The sequence below is a fragment of the Panthera leo genome, chromosome D4 (assembly GCF_018350215.1).
Source record: "Panthera leo isolate Ple1 chromosome D4, P.leo_Ple1_pat1.1, whole genome shotgun sequence".
Lineage (NCBI taxonomy): Eukaryota > Metazoa > Chordata > Mammalia > Carnivora > Felidae > Panthera > Panthera leo.
In genome coordinates this window covers 38,458,776-38,484,195 of record NC_056691.1, presented here as the reverse complement: position 1 = coordinate 38,484,195, position 25,420 = coordinate 38,458,776, and the positions used below count along the sequence as shown (strand labels likewise).

The 25,420-nt window shown below is 36.3% G+C and overlaps 1 protein-coding gene across 9 annotated transcripts in view; it reads left to right on the top strand.

Moving 5' to 3' along the window:
- Positions 1 to 25,420, top strand: part of MPDZ (multiple PDZ domain crumbs cell polarity complex component) — a 162,106-nt gene that overhangs the window by 19,311 nt on the left and 117,375 nt on the right. For all 9 annotated transcript variants that reach the window (XM_042912484.1, XM_042912491.1, XM_042912488.1 and 6 more), the window contains exons 2-3: positions 8,939 to 9,015; positions 11,856 to 12,022. In XM_042912484.1, the coding sequence (XP_042768418.1) occupies positions 9,000 to 9,015; positions 11,856 to 12,022 (183 nt within the window). In that variant the 5' untranslated portion in view covers positions 8,939 to 8,999. The remainder of the gene's footprint in view (positions 1 to 8,938; positions 9,016 to 11,855; positions 12,023 to 25,420) is intronic.

Below are 25,420 nucleotides of genomic sequence, written 5' to 3'. Positions count from 1 at the left end.
AAGAACCCTCTTGCACTGTTGGTGGGAATGCAAACTGGTGCATCCACTGTGGAAAACAGTATGGAGGTTCCTCAAATAGTGAAAAATAGAATTACTTTATGATCCAGCAATCGTACTACTGGGTATTTACCCAGAAAATACAAAAACACTAATCCTGAAAGGATGCATGCACCTGGCTGATTATAGCAGTACTATAATGAAATAGCCTAATTATGGAAGCTGTCCAACTGTCCATGGATTGATGAATGGATAAAGAAGGTGTGAGACACACACACACATGCGCACGCGCGCACACACACACACACACACACACACACACACTGGGATATTATTCAGCCATAAGACAATGAAATCTTGCTATTTGCAATGGCATGGATGGAGCTAGAGAGTATAATGCTAAAGGAAATAAGAGAAAGAGAATTACCATATAGTTTCACTCATATGTGGAATTTAAGAAACAGAACAAAGGAGCAAAGGGAAAAAAAAGACAAATCAAGAAACATACTCTTCTAGAGAACAAACTGATGATTAACCAGAGGGGAGTTGGGGGGGGGGGGATGGGTTAAACAGGTGATGAGGAATGAAGAGTGCATTTATCATGATGAGCACAGGGTGATGTATGGAATTATTGAATCTCTATATTGTACACTTGAAATTAATATAATACTGTATGTTAACTAACTGGGATTAAAAGCAAAACATAAAAAATAAAGTTTTACCCCTTTCACGGTTGAATTGTTTAAGATAACTAGAAAATTTTATGTGTTTAGGACAGTTTCTCTTTCTGGGTTATTTTTAGCCAGAAGCTTATTTTCACTTGTTAGTTGCCATATAATCTGAATTGGACAGAAAGATCTATTTTATGCCTGAAGCACTGATTCTTTACTGCATACAATCTGTGCCCACACATTACCAGTACAACTTCTTGAAAAATAAAATGATTAGTCAATTAATCAGGTCCTATTTCTAAGTAAAACCAAATGTGATCTGATTTTTATCCCCTGCTGAAACTAGTATTATCAACTAGTTGTTGCACAGTCATTGGGTCCAGCTCAAATCTTTAGAGATTTGTAAAGAGATTTATGCAAGAAGCATAAAGGCCTTAAAGTAAAAATGATTTTCAAAACTTTTTTTCCCCTAAGGAAATATATGTATAAGTGGGATTGCCAGATAAAATGGATGTCTAATTAGAAATATGAATTTTAGATAATCAAAAAATTGTTTAGTTGTATGTGCCAAGTATAGCACAGGATATGCTTATACTGAAAAATTATTTATTTATCTGAAATTCAAATTTATTTGAATTTGAAATTTATTTGAATTTTTTTGCATCCTGTATTTTTACTTGCTAAATCTGGCAACCTTAATATTGATATAAAATTTTAAAAGCCCCAAAGAAATGCAGGGCAAAATAAGTTTCTTGGTGTCCTTTAGTCCCTTATAATCCCACTATTAGTGTCTTTGGAAAGTTTGCAGAAATATTCTGTGCTTTTGTAAACATGTATATATTAATTTTATTTACATAAACATTTCCCTCCCCTTTTATACAAATACTAACAACTTAATACATTGTCTTGCACAGTCTTTTTTTTAATTTTAATTTTTTTAAATTTGCATCCAAATTAGCATATAGTGCAACAATGATTTCAGGAGTAGATTCCTTAATGCCCCTTACCCATTTAGCCCATCCCTCTCCAGTAACCCTCTGTTTGTTCTCCCTATTTATAAGTCTCTAATGCTTTGTCCCCCTCCCTGTTTTTATATTATTTTTGTTTCCCTTCCCTTATGTTCATCTGTTTTGTCTCTTAAAGTCCTCATATGAGTTAAATCATATGATATTTGTCCTTCTGTGACTAATTTCACTTAGCATAATACCCTCTGGTTCCATCCACATAGTTGCAAATGGCAAGATTTCATTCTTTTTGATTGCCGAGTAATACTCCATTGTGTGTGTGTGTGCGTGTGCGTGCGTGTGTGTGTGATATATATATGACACATCTTTATCCATTCATCCATCGATGGACATTTGGGCTCTTTCCATACTTTGGCTATTGTTGATAGTGCTGCTATAAACATTGGGATGCATGTGTCCCTTCGAAACAGCACACCTGTGTTCCTTGGATAAATGCCTAGTAGTACAATTGCTGGGTTGTAGGGTAGTTCTATTTTTAGTTTTTTGAGTTACCTTCATACTGTTTTCCAGAGTGCCTGCGCCAGTTTGCATTCCCACCAGCCTTGCAAAAGAGATCCTCTTTCTCTGCATCCTCGCCAACATCTGTTGTTGCCTGAGTTGTTAATGTTAGCCATTCTGACAGGTGTGAGGTGGTATCTCATTGTGGTTATAATTTGTGTTTCCCTGATGATGAGTGATGTTGAGCATTTTTTCATGTGTCCGTTGGCCATCTGGATATGTCTTCTTTGGAGAAGTGTTTATTCATGTCCTTTGCCCATTTCTTCACTGGATTATTTGTTTTCTTGGGTGTTGAGTTTGATAAGTTCTTTATAGATTTTGTATACTAACCCTATATCTGATATGTCGTTTGCAAATATCTTCTCCCATTCTGTCAGTTGCCTTTTAGTTTTGCTGATTGTTTCCTTCGCTGTGCAGAAGCTTTTTATTTTGATGAGGTCCCAGTAGTTCATTTTTGCTTTTGTTTCCCTTGCCTCTGGAGACGTGTTGAGTAAGAAGGTGCTGCGGCCAAGATCAAAGAGGTTTTTGCCTACTTTCTCCTCGAGGATTTTGATGGCTTCCTGTCTTACATTTAGGTCTTTCATCCACTTTGAGTTTATTTTTGTGTATGGTGTAAGAAAGTGGTCCAGGTTCATTTTTCTGCATGTTGCTGTCCAGTTTTTCCAGCACCACTTGCTGAAGAGACCATCTTTATTCCATTGGATATTCTTTCCTGCTTTGTCAAAGATTAGTTGCCCATACATTTGTGGGTCCATTTCTGGGTTCTCTATTGTGTTCCATTGATCTGAGTGTCTGTTTTTGTGCCAGTACCATACTATCTTGATGATTACAGCTTTGTAGTATAGCTTGAAGTCTGGGATTGTGATGCCTCCTGCTTTGGTTTTCTTTTTCAAGATCGCTTTTGTTCTTCGGGGTCTTTCCTGGTTCCATACAAATTTTAGGATTATTTCTTGTAGCTCTGTGAGGAATGCTGGTGTTATTTTGATAGGGATCTCATTGAATATGTAGATTGCTTTGGGTAGTATCGACATTTTAACAATATTTGTTCTTCCTATCCAGGAGCATGGAATATTTTGCTGTTTTTTGGTGTGTTCTTCAACTTCTTTCATAAGCTTTCTATAGTTTTCAGTTTATAGATTTTTCACCTCTTTGGTTAGATTTATTCCTAAGTATTTTATGGTTTTTTGTGTAACTGTAAATGGGATCGATTCCTTGATTTCTCTTTCTGTTGCTGCATTGTTGGTGTATAGGAATGCAACCAATTTTTGTGTGTTTTCTGTCCTGCAACTTTGCTGAATTCATGAATCAATTCTAGCAGTTTTTTTGTTGGAATCTTTTGGGTTTTCCACATAGAGTATCATGTCATCTGCGAAGAGTGAAAGTTTAACCTCCTCCTAGCTGATTTGGATACCTTTTATTTCTTTTTGTTGTCTGATTAATTGTTTTGTGGATATTGACCCAGCTCTGCATCCCAGGTATAAATTCCACTTGGTCATGGTGAATTATATTATTTTTTTAATGTATTGTTGGAGCTGGTTGGCTAATATCTTGTTGAGGATTTTTGCATCCATGTTCATCAAGGAAGTTGTTCTATAGCTCTCCTTCTTAGTGGGTCTCTGTCTGGTTTTGGAATCAAGGTAATGCTGGCTTCATAGAAGAAGTTTGGAAGTTTTCCTTCCCTTTCTATTTTTTGGAACAGCTTCAAGAGAATATGTGTTAACTCTTCCTTAAATGTTTGGTAGAATTCCCCTGGAAAGCCATCTGTCCCTGGACTCTTGTTTTTTGGGAGATTTTTGATTACTAATTCCATTTCCTTACTGGTTATGGGTCTGTTCAAATTTTCTATTTCTTCCCGTTTCAGTTTTGGTAGTGTATATGTTTCTAGGAATTTGTCCATTACTTCCAGATTGCCCATTTTACTGGCGTAGAATTGCTCATAATATTCTCTTATTATTGTTTTTATTTCTGCTGTGTTGGTTGTGATCTCTCCTCTTTCATTCTTGATTTTATTTATTTGGGTCCTTTCCTTTTTCTTTTTGATCAAACTGGCTAGTGGTTTATCAGTTTTGTTAATTCTTTTGAAGAACCAGCTTCTGGTTTCATTGATCTGTTCTACTTTTTTTTTGGTTTTGAGAGCATTAGTTTCTGCTCTGATCTTTATTATTTCCTGTCTTCTGGTGGCTTTGGGTTTTATTTGCTGTTCTTTATCCAGCTCTTTAAGGCATAAAGTTAGGTTGTGTATGAGAGCTCTCTTCCTTCCTTAGGAAGGCCTGGATTGCTATATTTTCCGCTTATGACCGCCTTTGCTGCATCCCAGAGGTTTTGGGTTGTGGTGTTATCATTTTCATTGGCTTCCGTATGCTTTTTAATTTCCTCTTTAACTTCTTGGTTAGCCCATTCATTCTTTAGTAGGATGTTCTTCAGTCTCCAAGTATTTGTTATCTTTCCAAATTTTTTCTTGTGGTTGATTTCGAGGTTCATAGCGTTGTGGTCTGAAAATATGCACAGTATGATCTCGATTTTTGCACAGTCTTTTTATCTAACTGTGCATTTCCACCACGTGATCTTTGCAGTACAATATGGAAAATATGGGGCTGTGTGAAAGAGTGAATGTGGGCTTTGAAATCAGGCAGAGTTAGATTCAAATCTGGGTTCTTTGCTTAGTGGCTTCGTGACCTTGAGTCAGACCTGAGTCTCTCCCTCCCTCTGTTGTCTTATCTGGAAGATGGAGCGGATATATGCAAGCCAGTGGAAGATATTGTGGAGAGCATGAGGGTCAGTGTCCCTGCTCCCGTGATGTAATGTGTGCAGACTGCCCTTGCCCAGCACTGTAGAGCTTCATAGGTGCTGAATTCATTGAGCCTTTTATGGGTGTGTCTTGTAGTTCTAAGTGTCATGGCTACTGAAACAGGATCGGCTGTAACCAAATAGTGGTTCAATTACATGGGCAGTAACTAGAGGGACTAGTGTACGGTAGGTATGTTTTTGACACTGTTAAAAAATGCATATTTTCATTGTGCTGAGGGATTTAGCACCTTGAAATACAACAGCCATGTTTTTTAATATATGTCGAATATTGATGTAAGGAGGCTTATTTTCTCTTGGAGATTTTTCTTGAAATCTTGGATTTTAAAAGTGATTTTTTTAAACATACATGGACATGATATAAATGGTGAATGTTACTGATCTTTCTTTCATGTACCCACCCGTAGTTTCCAAAGTGCTTCGTTCTGAGTTACTCAAACCTTTGCCTGGATTGTTGGTTGCATTATCTACCCCAGTCCATTTCAGACTCCATGCAGTTTGGGCCTCTGTTTTTTTACTTTGGTTTCTCATTGTGTAGGGCAAAGTCAACATAGTTTTGAACTTGGAAAGAGGAAGAGGATGGTAAAGCGGATCTTCTTTTTAACAAGAGGACCATATTGTAGAAGTTAAATTGTTAATTGGCTCTGGAGCCAAGCTGCCTGGGTTCACCTCTGGCTCTGTGATGTACCCGTGGTATGACCCCGCGCAAGTTACTTACTCTCCCACTTCCTCAGTTTCCTCATTTGTAAAGCGAATGGATAGTGTGAAGATTAAACGGGTTAGTTGGATAACATGTTCCGAACGGTGCCCAGGATGTGGTAGTTGTTATGTATGTTTGCTGTTTTCACCACTGCTTCTGCCCCAGCATTGGAGTCACCTACTTGTTACCGTATCCACATCTCATTTCCTCTCTTTACTGCCCCTCTGACCCATCATCCTCACTCCTAGACTGAATTGTCCAGAAAAACCCCAAGAATTTGGTATCTTCTGACATGTATTGGATCTACTTTACGTCTTACCCGTGGGCCATGACCCACTGTTATCACCCAGGTACCCCTTTGTTTCCACATGGTGGTGAGATAGGTGAAGGGGGAGGATTGATGGTGAGGTGAGAAGGAAAATCCATGCAGTTTGATGGAAAGTTGTGGTTACAGATGAGTTTTTTTATACTTAGAGCTGAATCCTGGGGATGAAGTATAGGTCATAGAAAGGAGCAATTTTTTTTAACCTCTTGTCTCTTTGTCATGGCTACTAATTGTAAAAACTAGAAAACCTCAAAAAAGCCACATATTTATTTTAGGGACATCAGAGAAGAAAAATCATGGAACTCATTTTTTATCTCTGAAATCCAGAGGAATGGAGCTCTCCTCTGGGAGCCAGTGTCAGTGACTTGCAGCTGAATTGAGCCTTTTTTGTCCTCTTTCTTTTCTTCTTCTTCTTCTTCTTCTTCTTCTTCTTCTTCTTCTTCTTCTTCTTCTTCCTCCTCTTTTAATCCTTTATGATAAGAGTTGCTCTGGGGAAAAGAAAGTAATTCTCTTTCCACATAACTGACTTGAGGTTCAACTTTGGAATGGCAGTGTTTTTCTCAGTAGGGAACTGCTTACTCTGTACTTTCTCTGTAGACTCCTCATAGATCACTGGGTCTGTAAATCCACAGGCTACCACCCGTTCCACGTCATCAATACTGCCTGTCTTTCAGAGTTAATTTTTCAAAGGGGGGAGAAGATAGAGCTAACTTTATTGTGCATACCAAACACTCATGTATATAGTTTTTTCCTTTCAAAACTTTGAGTGTCACTCATTTGCAGTTAGAGTTTTCTAGTTCAGTAAAGATAGATAAGTGACTTAACAAGGACCTATAGCTGGTAAATGGTCAAGCTGAAATATTAATTCAGGTTATCAGACTCCCTAGTTCATGCAGTTTCATTACTATCATGCTTCCTCTTGGACATATATCAATTATAGACCTTCTTTATATTGGGGTATCTTTACTTTTATTTGTTAATTGTCAGAAGTTGGTAAGTTTTTGAGGGTGGACCTAATAGTATACTATTGTATGACGTGTCCTTGTAAGTTAGGATAAAAATATGACGAGCTTATTTTAGAGATCTCACTGTATTTTTCCCCATGAAACCATGCAGTGCATAAATGCTCACCTGTGTGGGCTCAGCCTTGTTCCTGAATATATATTTTATAGTTATGAGTTATACTCTTGGAAATTTGTATACCTTATTTATCTCATTTATCACACTATACCCACTGATTAAGTTTTCTAGGAAACGGAGGTTTGGATGATGGGCCCCTGGCACAGGCCTGTACTGTGATTTAGGGTTCAATTCCACGTTAGAGCTGGGGTGTTCTCATTTGACACCAGGGCATTTTATAAAACAAGTGCTAGTAGTTGAGCTATTTGACTATTGGAAGTGGACTTGATGGTTTCAATAGTATATTCTAAATTGGCGCCAGGAGAGTCGATAAGAACTGTTCCCTGTTATCACACAGAGCTAATTACAAGCGTTGGTGGTCTATATGTCTGCTCACGTACATCACATACTTCGTTTTTTCCGGATGCATTTTCTGTTAAAGAGACAACAGGGATGGCTTGTTCCTTCTCAGACAAATCCTGTTTCATCTTCCAAAAGTGAGGAAGTCTGGTTGTAGGTTTTTTTTTTCTCCCTTGAAGGAGTGGCTGAGGGTTTTCTGCAAGGCAGAGGATAGGTGTGACTAAGGAGAAGATTTATAAATTGTTGGAGGAGATGTGGTTAGCAAACAGTAGATGTGGTAAGTGATATGGACATGGTCATTGGAAATCTGTAGCTGGTACTTTAAAGAGTCTAGGTAAATATTTTCAGAAAAGGTGAGTCTGTGTGAGTTGAAGGAGTCGAGAAGGTTTATTTTGATTGAGGGAGAAGAGAATATAATCAAGAGGGTATTTTGAAAACCTTTGAAAACCCTTCTTCCATTTAACACTGTGCTCTCTTTTATTCAGCATTTCATTCATGATTTAATGTATTAGCTCCCCGTGGTTCACATATTCTTTGAGTGTCATAGTTCATTTCTAATTGGTATGCGTATATTGTCTCCCCAGTTAAGACTATGAGTAGTCAAGGGCAATATCACATCTTATGCTTTTTAAGTTTTAATGTTCTTCCCCACAGAATTTCCCATGCCAAGCCAAGTATGTCCTTACTCTGTGGGTGAGAATCTGTAAGTGAATCCAAGATTATAGTGGGCTGTGTTGAGACGTTCTTAAAGAAATATTTTGGGGGCGCCTGTGTGGGTCAGTTGGTTAGGTGTCCGACTTCGGCTGAGGTCATGATCTCATAGACTGTGGGTTAGGGCCCTGTGTCAGGCTCTGTGCCAGTAGCTCTGTGCTGGCAGCTTGGGGTCTGGAGCCTGCTTTTGGATTCTATGTGTCTCTCTCTCTCTCTGCCCCCCTCCAAAATAAATAGGGGCACCTGGGTGGCTCAGTCGGTTGAGCAACCGACTTCGGCTCAGGTCATGATCTCACAGCTCGTGAGTTCGAGCTCCGCGTCAGGCTCTGTGCTGACAGCTCGGAGCCTGGAGCCTGCTTTGGATTCTGTGCCTCCCTCTCTCTCTGCCCCAACCCACTCTCATTCTGTCTCTCTCTCTCTCTCAAAAATAAATAAACATTAAAAAAATAAAATAAATAAACATTAAATTAAAATATTTTGGGTACATCTATCACTCTATTTAAAACAGATTGTATGCCTTTTACTTTACTATGCTAGTGTTACCTGCAACTGTAATTTTGAGTAAGTCCAAAAATGATTACTTTTTCCTACATAGAAAACTATCTTAAGTTAAATCAACAAGATTTTAATGATCAAAGGAATTATAGTAGCATCAAGTACTTTTTAAAGTATATAGTTTTAAAGTTGTGGTAAAACATAACCATTCCATTTTATTTTTTCTCCCCAGAGTTCTGTGTTAGTTGCTGTTTAAAATCATTGTAGAGAAGAACGCTGAAATTTGGAAAAACATGTTAGAAACTATAGGTAAGACCTATTTTTTCTTCTTCTTATTTTTTTAATGTTTATTCTCTAGAGAGAGACAGAGTGTGAATGGGGGAGGGGCAGGGAGAGAGGGAGACACAGAATTCAAAGCAGGCTCCAGGCTCTGAGCTATCAGCACAGAGCCTGACGTGGGGCTCGAACTCACAAACCGTGAGATCATGACCTGAGTTCAAGTGGGACACTTAACTGATTGAGCCACCCAGGTGCCCCTATTCTTTCTTATTTTTATAAAAATCAAACCTTTGTCCATTGGGATCTTTGAAATGGTTTTTCTACATAGCAGGATTTTGACTTAAAGTTTTTACAAGTTTTTATCCACTAGAATTATACCAGGGTAATGTGTTTCTGTATTTGGATGATTTAATCTGAAGTGTTATAAAAATACCTCATTTTTAAGCAAAAGATAAAGCCATATGAAACGTTCTATCAATTATGAGAAATTTAATGAAACCGTAGTTTAATGTAAACCTAGTTGATTTATGGACCCACTTCTGGTTAATGGTTGTGTATGGGTAGCACCAGAAAGTTTAACAGTATTTTTAATATTGAAAGAAGCTCAATGCCTGCTTTATTTGTGGCAGTTGAAATACTACTGAGCTTTGCTTTTAAGTTGATGATGAACAATAACGGTAACAAACATTTAGTGACAGTTTAAGGCAGTTTAATTTCTGCATGAGATAATTTAGGTTGAAATATCCAAATTCATGTGTTAGTCTATTTTTCGCTGCTCTTTAGTTTTACAGAAGCTAGTTTGTAGAAATTGTTTGAGGTATATCAGGTATACCCATCCCTTGTCTGATGGCCCAGTGCCTCATATTTTCCAGGGAAGTCTTTGGGTATGATTATCGGAAGGTATCTGAATTTCACCCTGGTGCCTTTATGATTGTGGCTGGTGCCTTGATACCTGCATGGTTTGGGGAGTAGGATGAGAGTAGGTAGCAGGGAAAGGAGAAGGAGCTGTCTTTGTGATAGATGGGATCATGACTATGACTTTTGTTCGTAATGTGCTGTGCCAGTGATGAAAATGCATGGGTGTGTATTTCCCTCATCTTATTTTGTGGTAAAGTCACACACCATAAAGACTACTAGTCCACAAACCAGAGTCTCTCATAAAAAAGTGGATAGCAAAGGGGAAATACAGAATTATTTAAGCTGTCCCCTTCCAATCTTTATTTTGTAAGTTATTACTGATCTGTACACTTTCTGAGAATTGACATGGAAATTAATACTAGATTTGTATTCTGAGATCCCATGGGAAATAAGCCTAGAATAAAATTCTCCTGTCTTTATTATACCTTGTAAAATTATGTGCAAGGGTAAATACTGTTTGTTTAAATTTGAGTATGTGTGTGACCTCATGGTCAATAATAATTCATGCCTTCATTTCCCCATTTCTGTGTAATCCCACATTTGGTGCTATAGAAAGTGTCTGTGGTGATCACACTCTTTGATTACTATAATACAGCAAATGAATGTTAATAGGTACACTTATTACCATGATGAATCCGTTAGAACATATATTTGAGTAGTCTCTATTCCTTTAAAACAAATTTGGGTTCATTTGTGAGAGAGTGAGAGATAGTTTTAGGGAGATGTTTTGATTTTTGTTTTTTAAATGTTTATTTATTTATTTTGAGAGACAGAAAGAGCAAGTGTGCTTGCATGGGGGAGGGGCAGAAAGAAGGAGAAAGAGAATCCCAAGCAGGCTCTGCACTGTCAGGGCTTGATGCAGGGCTCAATCTCATGAACAGTGAGATCGTGACCTGATCTGAAACCAAGAGCTGGACGCTTAACCAACTGAGCCTCCCAGGCGTCCTAAGGGAGATGTTTTTAACTGTTATTTGTCATAGAAACTCACCATCTCGTAGTAGCATGCATGTAAAATGGTAGGGATTAGGGCCGGTAGGTAGGGTTACTAGGGATACACTGATTCAAAATACTTACTTTTGCAACTTTATGCCTGATACATAGGGTGATCAATAAACATTTGAATTATTTTGCCTTGATGCCTATATGAATATGCTATTTAATTTTAGGGAAAGACATTTAAAGGATTAAAAAGTAGTGTTTTTAGGGGCGCCTGGGTGGCTCAGTCGGTTAAGCATCTGACTTCGGCTCAGATCTGATCTTACTATTGGTGAGTTCGAGTCCCGCATTGGGCTCTGTGCTGGTAGCTTAGAACCTGGAGCCCGCTTCGGATTCTGTGTCTCCCTCTCTCTCTCTGTGGCCATCTCCTGCTCACATTCTGTGTCTTTCTCTCTCTCAAAAATAAATAAAAACATTTAAAAAAGTAGTGTTTTTGAAGGGTTATACATTGTTGTGATATATTCTCAAGTAAATTCTCAAGTATAGAATATTTGTTCCTTAATATATGAGACTGTCATATTTTGGATGTTTTGCTCATCAGTGACATTGTCTGCATCCACTTATTGGTTATATTTCTAATTTTTCTTGAATGTAAATAATATCTTTTAAAAAGTAATAACACCAGCATTTGCAAGATCACAAAGTGGTTAGTTTTCAGTAGTTTGTATAAGAGCTGACAGTTGGCACCGGAATTCAACTGTACTTCATCTGAATTGGTTTCCATAGTTTACAAGTAGTTGCATGGAGCATACACTATACCCAGTTCTCTGCTTTCACACAGACTGTCTTACCGGAGACTTGAAGGTTTGAAGGATACATTTATAGGGACATATTATGGTCCCTTTTGTGCTGAGTCTATTTTATGGTCTTGAAAGGAGTAGTGTTAGGATTTCTGTAAGCATGGTTTGATATGTGTCTTTCGAATCTTGATAATGACCTGCTGCCCTTTGATTTAGACAAAAATCGGGCCCTGCAGGCCGCAGAGCGTTTACAAGCCAAGCTGCGAGAACGCGGGGATGTAGCGAATGAAGACAAACTGAGCCTTCTAAAGTCAGTCTTGCAGAGCCCGCTCTTCAGTCAGATTCTGAACCTTCAGACTTCAGTACAGCAGCTGAAAGACCAGGTAAGACACGATGCTCCTGAAACAGGCATTCATGGCAAGGATCTCGTGAAAGTCTTGTGTTTTTCTGAAAGGCTGATTTTTGAATGTGTTAATGAATAGTTAATGAAGTCATTTAAACCTCCAAATGAGACATTCAGATTCACTGTGACTTTTCACCCCCCTAGTTATTTTTGTAATGGTTGTTGCTGTATATTGTAGATGATATGACATTGTGTTGAAAGCTGTGTGGATGCTGAAGTGTGAGTCCTTACAGGAGGAGGGGATGATAAAAATAAGTGTAGGGTAGATGGCCGTAGACTTGGTTTCCCTTCCCATTAAGACTTTTTGTTCACCTGATCCTGTGTCTTCAGATTCAGACATTCAGCACGCTTATGAGATTTCAGATAAGCCTGGATTTGCATGTGTAATCATGTGTGTGAGGAAGGGAAATCACCTCTATTTTGACAGTAAAAGAAATAATTACATTGTCATCAGTTAGAGGAATTGCAATTCTCACTTCTTATAAGAGTGTAAGTAGCAATTGCTTCAATGACAGCATCAGATGGTGATAAACATTAGAACTTCTAAATGTAACACTGTTTTTTTTCTGTAAAAATTAAGAGCTTTAAAATTTCCTAGCATTTATATTAAAATCGAAACATTGCAATGACAGAATGAGCACTCAAGTTAGATGTTCTTTGAACTTAATTTAATAATCATTTTTCAGGTTTTTTAACAAAATGTTTTTAAAATGGTTTTTATCCTTACATCGTTTCAAGTCAATCTCCTCATGCTTTCAACCTAAGTTAATTTTCATTCTGATGGTTTTAGCATTAATTGAATTACCATGGACGGATTGCTAACAGGTATTTTACCTTTTATTAAAAGGTTAAAAATGAAATTTGAAGACTAGTTTCATAGTTCAGTGAAAGAATAGCTCTAGCTAAAAACAAATGTGCCAGATGCAAAAAGAACAAATAGTAGCAATAGGGAAGGAATTTATTCAATGTCACATCTCTTCTTAATCTAGATATTTCGGTAGCAAAAGGAAAGAAAAGAAAGAAAGAAAGAATTAAAAAAAAATAGTCTTCTCTAGTGAATGTCTACTTAGTGATTTTAAAAGTCATGATCATGATTTAAGAAAAAGGTGTGTTTTATTATATGTAGTTTTTTTTTTTTTTTTGCAAGTTATTGTAAAGATTGGTTTTAGGTACTCCCATTTCAGAATGAATGGGCAAGAGTTTAGAGAGATCAGTGTCCTGAATAGAAGTGTAATTATGATGAGGAAGATTATCTGGTTTTTCAGAGAGAGTGAAGAAGTTGAACAGGTATCTTCTCCCCTATTATATTATGTGAAAATATGAATAGAATGAGAGGAAATGTTGAAACAGAAAGTACTAGTGTGTTAGGAAATACCACTAATCCAGTGAGATAACTGGAAATATCCCTGCCAGCTCCAAAAGGAGGGCAGAAACGGCTCTGCTTGTTGACCCTGTTCTACCATCTCCAAATAGAAGTTGGATACGGGCTCCGAAATTTTGGGTCCCACGTGATTCAGCTGAAATCTCCCTGGAAACCCTTGAGCAAACTGTTATCAAGCCAGACAGTCTGCGACTAAAGAGAGTGTGATCTTGTTCATTAGTGATAGATACGGATATATTTCAAGACTCAGTACATTGTGAGGTTTGGAAATTCTATGGGCATGTCTCACGTGCCTTTGGACTTTTGGCTAGTTGGTCTCTTCAAATACTGAAAGGGACCCAGGAAACGAACTGGCCCATACCCTGCTTATTTCAACTACTTAGTGAGGTGTAGTTACTTGCTTGTAAGGGCAGAGCCAGAACTAGAGCTCGGTTTTCTAGGCTCCCGAGGTACAGTCTTCTCCCTTTTTTTTTAATTCTGCGGCCTGTCTCACATCTTTTTTCCCCGCAAGGGTAGAAACGTGGCCCCTGTAAGTCAAGAGTTTAATTTTGGCAAATACCATTGATTTCTCTCACAGTTTTTGCAACTCCTCGCTTCATTCTTCATTCTGACTAACTCAATTTCATGTGTTTGTGGAACCAGTGTTTTTCTTACATGAGTAGAGTAAATTTTAAAACCTTGTATTGTTTTCTATTTTAAAGTTTAAACATAAATATTATAGGCTTCATCATGCTAGAATTAAATTTTCTATGTAGCTTACCCACTGCTAATGTATAAATAATTGTTATTTAATATTAATGAACCTAGGAGTTAAATTTGTGCTTTTAAACCAGTAGCTACACCAGTCTGACTGCATTAGATGCATTAGATGTTTTAGATGTATAGTTTTATGTGCACAACAGGTACAAGTTATTGTCTCCATCTTTTTTAGTATTACCAAAAAATTTGACTCCTTCAACTTTACTCCACCATCATTTCTCCTACCTTTTAGAAAGCGAAAGGAGTGAATAATTGAAAAGCGCGAGGTATGTGCAGCATATTGGAGAACATGATCATATTGTTGCGTTAATGACAGATGCTGACATGCCATGTTGAATTAAGCCAACTATTTGTTCCCCTCAGATCCTTCTCATTACTTCCATTCAATAATGTGTAATTTTTCCAATTTGCTTCTTCAGTATTAAGACTGCCCTTAGAAATCAAACTGTTTCCCTTTGGCAAATTAAACACTTGACAGGTGTGTAACTGAGAGGGCAAAAAAGCCATGCCCTGAAGGGATGTGCTATTTAAATATTGTCAAAAATATTAACAGGTCTGAGAGCATAATTGATGCCTCTGTTTAACTCTGCCACATTGTGTATTGTTCTAACCGCCAGCTAAAAGGATGTGTGCTATTAAACCTGAATAATCTCTAATAGCTCCAGTTCTTTTCCTATTGCATGATTCCTGTTTAAGTGAAGAGAAGGGAGAAAAAGAGCTGTGACTGTGTGTCAGTGATCTGTCAGATGCAAATTCTCAAGTAGTGTCCTCACTGTCACCTAGTCATCACAGCTAATCACTGCAGGGCTCACCGCGTATTCACGACAGAAATCCAGCTATTGTGGGGGAAATAAACACGTTCGCAGTTTAATAATAGAAACTTGTCAGCCATGAGGGTGTTGGATTTGCATATTTATTCTGTGATGTTTCTCCAGTCCAGTAGAGGTGGATACTGCTTTCCTGATTAATTAATTGCCTTGCCTGATGAGCTGACCATAGACGTGAAATTAAATGCCTTTTTACCCAGAGTTATTGTACAAAAACCATGAATTAAAATTATTACTTTCAGTGGAAATTTAGGACTAGTACCTTGAAATCGGCATTGCTGCGATTTTGTTTTTTTAAGCTATGGCAGCCAAGACCAAAAAATGATGTGGATAATTCAGGTTATAAATGCTGCTGATACAGGGAAGCGAGCCTCAGGGCACAGCATATTCTGGAGGTTTCTCCATGTCTATGATTTCTGGCTTTTTTTGGAGTATGATATTCTGTTATTTTGCTGTTGTTTTTGTTGTTTGATATTTCAAGGCTCCTTGTTCTTCACCTTTTTTCCAGAAAAGTGTTGGCTTATATACATAGCATCTAAATGCATAAAGTGTATATATACACACACAAAATGAAGCCAGGATTTTTCTAAGTTTTCTTTGGAAACTTTATGACATGTCTTGAAATAATTGGACATGTAGAATCATGTTGGAAATTATTGTTCAATGTTGATTAGAATAATTGGCTCCTTCTTTTTTATTTGAAATATAGTCTTCATGGTATAAAAATTTTGTCTTGTATTTCCGTGTTCTTAAATTTTACCTATTCACATTCCCAGAAAAGAATTTGGAACAACTCTCATGGCAAAATGTATTGACTAATGGGTGATTCAAAGGTAAATCTAAATAAAGACCAAATATAAACATCAGAGAACTAGATATTCCAACGACCTTGGTTTACTCAAGTTGAGTATTATTTAATTTCCATTTCCCAGGAGCAAAGGCAGCAATAACAATTGTATACATATAAAGAGAGAGCTGGAGGGTTATATATTGCTCAGTGTGAGACATCAATCTGTGAGCCAGATTTTCCTTGGCAATTGGAGGGTTATCTCATGGATGCTTTTATAGAAGACTTATAATCATTTAGTAATAAAGTCGATAAAAATACAATGAATAAATAAGATGAAGGTTCTCATTATATAGAGGGGGGAAGAACATACATGCATTTTATGTAACTAAATGAGAAAGTGAGAGGTATAAGAAGAAGGAATTATTAACTTTGACTTTGAAAGAAAACTTTGCATTGGAGGGAACATATAAGACGGATCTGAAAAGTGAGTAGGGGTTTTCTGCAGTGATAGGGGAAATTATTTCAGGTAGAGGAAACAGTGTTTACAAGGGAATAGAGGAGTTGTTCTCAAGTGAAGGTGATTTCACATTCTCTCTCTCTCTAGGGCTTGTACAGCAATATGTGGAGATATTTTTGACTATTGTAACTTGGGGGTGGTTGGGGCATGCTACTGGCATGTAAGTGGACAGACATCAGGGATATTGTTAAACATTGCTCAAACGCATAGCACAGCTTCCTAAAACAAAGAATTGCTGGGTTTGTAATATGTGTAATGCTGAGGTTGAGACCTTGATACAGAATCAGCTAGAGATGTATGTTATCAGGGCAGTAGCCTATGTGTGGGCTCTTGGCAAGGGAGGAAACTTAGAAGCCAGATTGTGAAGGATTTATTAAGTGGGCTTTTTTCGCTTTTCTGGGGAGGGTTGTATGTGTGTTTATCATCTTTTCTCTTTTGCACTCAGCATTCTGTATCAGACGTCATTGGATCAAGTTGAAAATTGTATCAACTTCTAACACTTCTTTAAATACGATATTCAGCCATCATATATTTTGTTTTTCCACATTTTAAAAATTATAGCAAAAACATGTAACAGAATTAAGGTAAATTTAAAGTAAAGTTTTTACTGACATTTTGATAAATAGGACCTTCAGTTACAATTGTAAAATGCATAAACTGTTCAAAGAAATGCTTCTTTCTTCTTTCTAAGAATGCAGTACATTAAGAGCACACACTACGAATACAGTGTCCCATCCTAATTTAGTGATGGCTCTTCTGCTAAAATGTACTGCATTCTATGAATTTTTTTTTCTGATACTCTGTCTTAAAAGAGGGTACGTTTTAGAGAATCTGGAGAAATAAGTAGTCAGTATATATTTCACAGTATCCCTTCCAAATATCCGATGTAAGCAGGGGGTGTTGGCTAAAACACAAGTATTCAGGGGCATGCTTGAGGAGTTACTATTCTGTAGGTACTCATTTGTAAGACTGCTAACTCAGGTTCATGGGCAGCCTGTTAAGGTATGTTGCTTTGAAGCAGTGGCATCTGCAGCACTGGTAATTTCTTACAATTATATTTTTTAGATTGGTGGAAAGACGAGAATTTTGATAACTGGGCATTTTTTAATCAGAAAGATACAGTTTTGTAGGATTCATGGAAAAAGGCAGAAATGCCTGTGTTTCTTCAGCTTTATTGCTTACATAAATGGTAAAAGCATCACCCCTCTCTCTACGGTTTCTAATTTGAGACTGAAATGGAGACGATTCGTCTGCAGTCTTGCTATCAGTAAAGGGAATAACTGCTGTCTCCCAAGAATGCCTGGGTTAAGTTATGACTTGGTGGTGGCGGGGGAGGAAATACAGAGAGAAAGAAAATATGCCTTGACCCCATTAACAGGAATTATCTAAAAATGGAATGGAATTCTTCCAAGTTGGTGTTGCTTGTGAAAATGAAAAAATATTTTTCTTACCCCTGAAATGGTTTTACTTTCATGATAGAGCGTTGCAGCATTGCAGCTGCCTAACAGGAAAGTATCTGTTTCTTGAGACTTCACCATACATTATCTAGGGGAAGTTAAAAGAGAAGGAGTGAGTCTTATGTTTTTACATTTACCATAGAGTTTATTTACTGTGGGAATTTCAAATACTTTATTTTTGGTACAATAACAGCTTTTAAATGTTTGTTCCTTTAACCAAAAGTTTGTAAATATAGAGCCTTTGAGGGACTAAAATTCTTGTTTTATCCTGGGCAAGAAGGCACTGTTCAAGCTTTTTATACAGTGCTGGATTAAAATGCAACACCATCTTGCTATTGGGTATGCATGTGTATCTAAAACAGCAAATGGTGCTAATTGTATGGTGTTTTTGTGACAAAGTTAAATGGTCTTTGGAGAAGAGGGAAAAAATGTGAAATTTACTGGGTGTAACCTAAATGAGTTTTTTAACCCAGGAATTTACGAACAAGAGAGGTTGATCCACATCTGAAGCTATAACCAAAACAACCACTACTGCCTTTAGGAAGCCCTCCACTGCTGTGGACTTTGTCTCATTTAACTAGTCCTTCAGCTCTGTGAGGTATGTATTATCCCCATCGTGTCCAGGAGGAAACTGGGGCTGAGACAGGTGATGTAGCTTAGTCTGGACCACACAATTAGTCTTTGGTAGATTTAGAGGAAGAATGTAAGTCCGTCTGACCCTGAAGCCGGAGTGCTTTTTTACTTTTAATTTACACTGTTCCTAAACTCTTAGTTCTCTTCCATAAAGGAACAAATAGGTTAGAAAAACAGTTATTAGCATTAGTAAAGAGAAATGCGCTTAATGTTTAGTAAATTCACGTTCATGAAGATTGGCCATTTCCCTTAAATTCTCCCCCAGATTTTAATCAGAGTACCTTTTACATACAAAACAGAATTTTCATTCTGCTTTTTAAAATATTCTAGATTTTAAAGTAGATGAACTGGGTGGGATAATAGTGGGATGGAGAGGCCATGTGACAAAGTGACATCAGCTTCCTGTGCCCATTTCCATATATTTATACTTGTCTGTAAGGTTTTGTTTTATTTTTCTCTAAGCAGACTGTGAACTGTGAATCAGTTTTATTTGTCTTCTGGAAAAGTGGGACCGATAGAAAAAACACTACAAACATTCTAACATGTTGTTCGTCTGAGTTTTCGATTCTAAATTTCTATTTGTCCTGGCATTTAAAATATATTAATTTACTGATTTTTGATACCTTCACCCCTTTAATGTAGAAAGTTTTAGCATACTTTGATAAGAATATTACTTTTGGTCAAGCTACATTCCTTAAATTTTTTTTCCCTTGGAACTTTTGCTAAGAAAGCACAGAAGTGTTGAGATTTAAATAAAGAAAAGACATTCTGCAAATACACATCAACACACATGCCTAGACCGTGGTGTGTATGCTGCATTCCACTTGCCATTTGTTCTCACCAAGCATAAAAAGGAGTTGTAGAATTAAGTGCATTTCACATTTGTTTGGAGACCATTTATTGCTTTTTGGGATAAAACCATGTCATGTTCATCTTTGACTGCTTTGTGCCTAATACATTTCACCCAAGGTCAATAAATGATTGCTCGATTAAGGAATATGTAAATATTCATGAAAATTCAGAATTGTTATACATCAGTGACTATCTTTCCTTGCCAGAGAACTAATCTTTAATATAAATAAACTAGCCAAGTAACTGAAGTTACTTTGAAGACCTTGTATTTTTCTTACTAGCCATATTGGGAAGATGCACCACTTTTCACCGTCAACATCATAGCAGTTAACAGCTATGGAATTCTTACTGTGTGCCAGAACTGTTCCAAGTACCCGTTTTGTCATTACAACAATACTGTAAAGTGGTAGATACTAGGAGATAGAGGGAGTAGATAATGTTACCTTTCTTCTTTAAGGGATAGGGAAATGGAGGCACAAGGAGGTTGAGTGGTGAAGCTAGTATTTTGTTTTGTTTTTTAAATATTTACTTTTGAGAGAGAGAGAGAGAGAGAGAAAGAGAGAGAGAAAGAGAGGGAGACAGAATTCCAAGGAGACTGTGCTGTCAGCACAGAACATGGTTCCATGGTTCATGGAACTTATGAACCATGAGATCATGACCTGAGCCGAAACCAAGAGTTGGACATTTAACTGCTGAGCCATCCAGGTGCCTGAACCTAACTTTCCTTTAAATGGTAAGCTTAAAATTTCTGTAAAAATTTTATTTACATAAATACAATTAAATAAATAAATAAATACAATTTATTTTTATAAAATTTACAACAATAATGAAAAAAAGTTTAAAACTGTTCTAAACTGACTATTTTAAGCTCAGTTTCTATTGCAATCTTTACTCAAGTATTCATATATATTTTAGGAAAATGGGTCGAAGGGAAGAATTTGAATCTTTTTATCTATGAGTATTTCTAAAGATTTTAGTGAAATTTAGACTTTTAAAAAATTAGTTTATAAAAACACATGGAGCCCCCTGCTTTATGATGCCTCAGCCTGACATTTTAGTGCCGTATGCCTTGTATATTGATCCTACTTAGTATCTTTTGTGGTGTAGTTTTAAAAATAAATCAAATTTTCATAGATGCAGCTCTGAATGAAGACTGAAACGTTATAAAATAGCATAACTTGCCGTGTGGCCATTCATTTAACTTAACAACATCACCAAAGTTGTATAAAGGTACAAAGTTGACCATTTTGTTACTTGATCTTGTCATTTAATGGCCTATAACAATACACATTACTTTAGGTAGATTTTTGATGATTTATATATATCTTTCTAAATATCAAAAGGGAGAAGACAAGAAGAGTCGTAGGTACTCTTTAATTCATTTTTTTCTTTGTGTTTCATCTTGGGTTTCCTGGTTGATCATTTATCCTTTTTATATAGCACATGGGAATTGTAAGACAAATGTGCCTCTGAAACTTTGTACTTGTATCCACATAGAAAATTCCACATGCAGAAAATTTACATTTTGATTACTCAGAATGACTGCCTAAATGTTCTTGGGTTAAGGGATTATTTTCTAGATTCAATAACCTTATATTTTAAATTTGTCAGCCAATGATCATCAATGGCTACATTAAGAATATCTGTAAATTCTCATCCACTATCTGCCTTGCTATTCCAAGAACTCATAGCTATGAAAAGAAAGTTTTCTATCTCAGGAGGTGGGTTAACTATGCCTGGTAGAGTAATTTTATAGGATATCTAACATATTAGTGATTATGCAAAGCATTTTATATGTTTAATTTCTGTCCTGTTACCTAGAGCCCAATGTCTTGGACATTTGAGGTACTCAGTAAGTATTTGAATGAATGAAGAGAAGTTTTCATAGAAAACATGAAATTATGCTGATTCCATCAGAAAATACCCCCCCCATACCATCTTATAATTTGCTGCTCCATTTTGTATCTTGTTTAATACAGGAGCTATGAGGTACTTTATGTCCAAAATAGTCTCGTCACATTAAGCTAATCCCCGTTGAACATGCAACTCAATTTCTTTAATTAGCTTTAAAAATAAGGATCATTAAATCAGAGTGCCACCATCAATTACTGTGCAAGGGTTTGCCTGTTCAATAATGCATCAGAGTTGTGCTCTAATCAGTATTTCACTGAAAGATTTATGGAAAAGGAGGCCTCCCCTGGTTCCAAACTTGAAATGCAGTTCTATTATGTGTAAAATTTTTTTTCCTCTGATTGCTACCATTTTAGGTGCTGTATTTCATTGAATACTCTTGGTATCCTGTCTGTCTTTGCATTTCATGTTTGGGATCAGTTCCAGAGAGTGTTTTACAGCAGTTTTGTAAGTTCACAAGAAAATAAGCACTTTTCTTCCTCTGCAAGAAGAAAAAACAAGGCGCAGATTAAAAACAACAGTCTGCATTTCTATGAGGTGCACCTGTTATGGCAGATTCCCCAGAGTGCCTTATTTCTTATTTCTCATTACATTAAGGAGTAACAAACAAACAGAAATTGGGAAATTGAACTAGCAATATTTGTTTATAAATTTGTTTAAAGTCTACCAAAACTAGGACTGCAAAAGCAGTGGTCATTTTCTTACTTAATTCAAGATAATATATATATTTTAGCTTTTAAGTGATAGAAATATCCATCAAATTATATAAGCATTTGGGTCACTGTATTCTCATTGCTATTCTAGCATTCAGAATAAGTCAAAATAACAGGACCATAAACAGGTTTTGATAATCTGTATAAAAATGCTTTAGGAAATTTGGTTTGGTCCTAAGCAATCATTTTTCTAGACAATTATACGAGTACTTCTGGAAAGATTGATGCTAGCCTTAAAACAGAGTTAATAATATTAACTTCATTTTCAGTTAACAACCCAGAATAGATGGAGCATAAGAAGTCAATATTTCAATATTTTGTAGCAGATTAGTTAAGTGAATCTACATATTTGAGAATATTCTATTTTGTTAAACTTGAGAGCATAGATCATATTTTTATGATCAAAATATTTAAGACATTGATCTTTTCAAGTATTTTTGGATTGACATTAGTTTTACAGAATAGGTATTGTTGAAAAAAAATTATAATTTTGAAACCTCATGTGTCAACCTTGTATCAGGGTAGATCAGAATACTTCAGTATAAAAATATTAGATAGCGTAATGATTATTTTTTCTTCTTGTAATTTGCTGTGCAATCAAATGATTACAAGTTGCAAAAATTCATGATCTTTGAGGAGGAAACATCTACATATGCTACAGAGGTTAAAACACACGTGCTGAGGATTCATCTTGACTTGAGCACTTGTTGAAGGATTTCTTCTGTAGATGGGAATTAGCCAGTGGAATCCGTATCAAGCCTGCAGAGGGCCATCCATCACAGTAATGGTCTTGGCTTCGTCTTCAGATACCTAGTTTCTGTGTTCTCTTTCATTTAAGGTGAGTGCCTGGTAATTGAACTTTAAATTCCGAGTTTCTGTCAGGAGATTTAGCTTAATAATATGGAGGTTGTTCAAACCACCTTCTTTCTTTCAGAGAAGTAGGGTTTTGTTGTTGTTGTTGTTGTTGTTGTTGTTGTTGTTGTTGTTGTTTTATTAGTCATTGGAGTGCCCCAAGTTCTTAGCACTTACCTACCTTGCAAACTTAAAAAAACATTAGAATTAACATAAAGTCAAGGGCAAAACTATATAGCTCATGGGTATTTTATAAATGGAATGTACACATAAAACTCTTCATCTAAATCAAAGTATAGAAAGTTACTAAAACTCCATCATACTCTGTATCCCCTCAGTCAGTCCCCATCCTCTACCCCAAAAGAATCACTATTTTTTTTCCAGGCTGCGTGAGATAAAATTGACATGTAACTGCATAAGTCTAAGATATGCAAAGGGATATTTGATACACATGTGTGTTGTGAAATGATTACCAAAAATGAGGCTAGTTAACACATCTGTCACCTCAGTAATAACCTTTTTTTGTGTATGATGAAAACATTTAAGATCTACTCACTTCACCACTTTCAAATATACCATAGAGTACTGTTAACTGTAGTGACCACAGTGTACATTAGATCCCCAGAACTTACTTACTTATAACTGGAAGTTTGTACCCTTTGATCAGCATCTCCCCATTTTCCCTGCCCCTGGCAACTACCAGTCTTCTCTCTGATTATGTGAGTTTGGCTCATTTAGATTTCTCATGGAAGTCAGATCATATACTATTTTGACTTTTATCCCATGAATAAGTATTTGAATTTTACATAAATACAATATGAGTATACATGCTTTGTTCCTGGCTTTTTCTTCACTTTGTGTCTGTTATATTTCTTCATGTTGTTATATGTAGCTGTAATTCTTTTCCACTTTTCATTGCATGAATGTACTAGAATATATCTGTACTTTCTTCTGTTGATTGTAATTTTTTCCAGTTTTTTGCTATTACAAACAAAACTGCCATAAACATTCTAACACATGTCCTTTGATCTTCATAAGTGTACATTTCTCTTGGATGTTTACTTATGAGTGAAATTTCTGGGCCTTAAGGTATTTTTTTCAGCATTTGTAGATTCTGCCAAATTGTTTTCCAAAGAAGTTGTAGGTCTACGTTCTCACTGTAATGTAAGAAAATTCTCATTGTTCCGCCTCATTGCTGGTACTGTCAGCTTTAAATTTCTCTTTTTCCATTTCTAGCCACTGTGGGGGGTATGTTGTAGTATCATGTGATGATTAATGATATTGAGCACCTTTGTGTATGCTTATTGATCATTTTGATATCCTCCTTGGTGGAGTTCTGTTTAAGTCTTTTGCCAATTTTTCTATTGGTTTGTGAGTCTTATTGATTTACAAGAGTTTGTTGTTGTTTTGTTTTGTTTTTTTTGTTTTGTTTTGTTTTTTGGTTTCCTGAATACAACTTCTTTGTTGGATATTTGTATTGCAACTTGTTTTTTCTGCTTTTGTCTTGCCTTTTGACTCTGTTAGTTATATGTTTTGATGACAAGAAGGTTTTTTTTAATTTTAATAAAGTCCAGTTTTTAAAACTTTTCCTCTATGTGTATACACTGCCTTTTTTGTCCTACTTAAATCATTGATTATGCCAAGGATATAGAGATTTTTCTCTCAGAAGCTTGCTTTAGCTTCTAAATTTTGGCTGTTTTGTGAGGTAAAGTGTGTTTGTGAATTAATTTTCCATTTGAATATCCATTTGAACCAGAACCTTTTATTGAAAAGACCATTCTTTTCTCCCTTACATTGGCACAGTAAATCATGTGGTCATGTATATGTGAGTGTTTCTGAACTCTATGTTGTATTCCAGTTTTTTCAAATAATTTTATTATATTTTAAATGCAATCTTTTTTTAAAGCTTTTGATTTTCTAATTGTTTTTTTCTTTTCTAGGAATATAGTTTCTTTTTTATATTGATTCTATCAAATTTATTTAGAATTTTGTTCAGATCTTTTATATCCTTACTAATCCCCCCCCCCCCCCCCATTCTATTAGTTACTGGGAGAGATGTGTTATAATCTCTAATTAGGACTTGGATTTGTCTGTTTCTCATCTGGATTCTGAGCCCTTGTGCCTTACGTGTTTTGAGGTTATATTTTTAGGTGACTGAGATTGTCTTATTTCTACTGAATTGACCCTTTATCTCTATGAATCATCTGCCTTTGTCTCCAGTAATGCTTCTTGCCTTAAAGTCCACTTGCCTGGTACCAGTTTAGGTGTACCAGGCTTCTTCTGGTTGATGTATGTATGGTGGATCTTTCTATTTTCATCTTTATCTTTTTTATTATTAGTCATATCTTTGGTAAACAGCAGGTATTTTGTTTTGTTGTGTTATACAGTGGGGCAATTGTAGTCATTTAATGCAATTATTGATAAATTTTTATTTTGATTCATTATTTTTTTCTCTTTGTCTTGTTTATTCATTTTTTTTTTCCTTTTGGTATTAGTTCACTTTTAAAAATTTAAAATTTGGTGTCTTTTGTTTTCTTTTTTGAGAGACAGAGTGCAAGACAGAGTGAGAGAGGGAGACACAGAACCCGAAGCAGGCTTCAGGCTCTGAGCTGTCAGCACAGAGCCTGACATGGGGCTTGAACTCATGAGCCATGAAATCATGACCTGAGCCGTGAGATCAGGACAA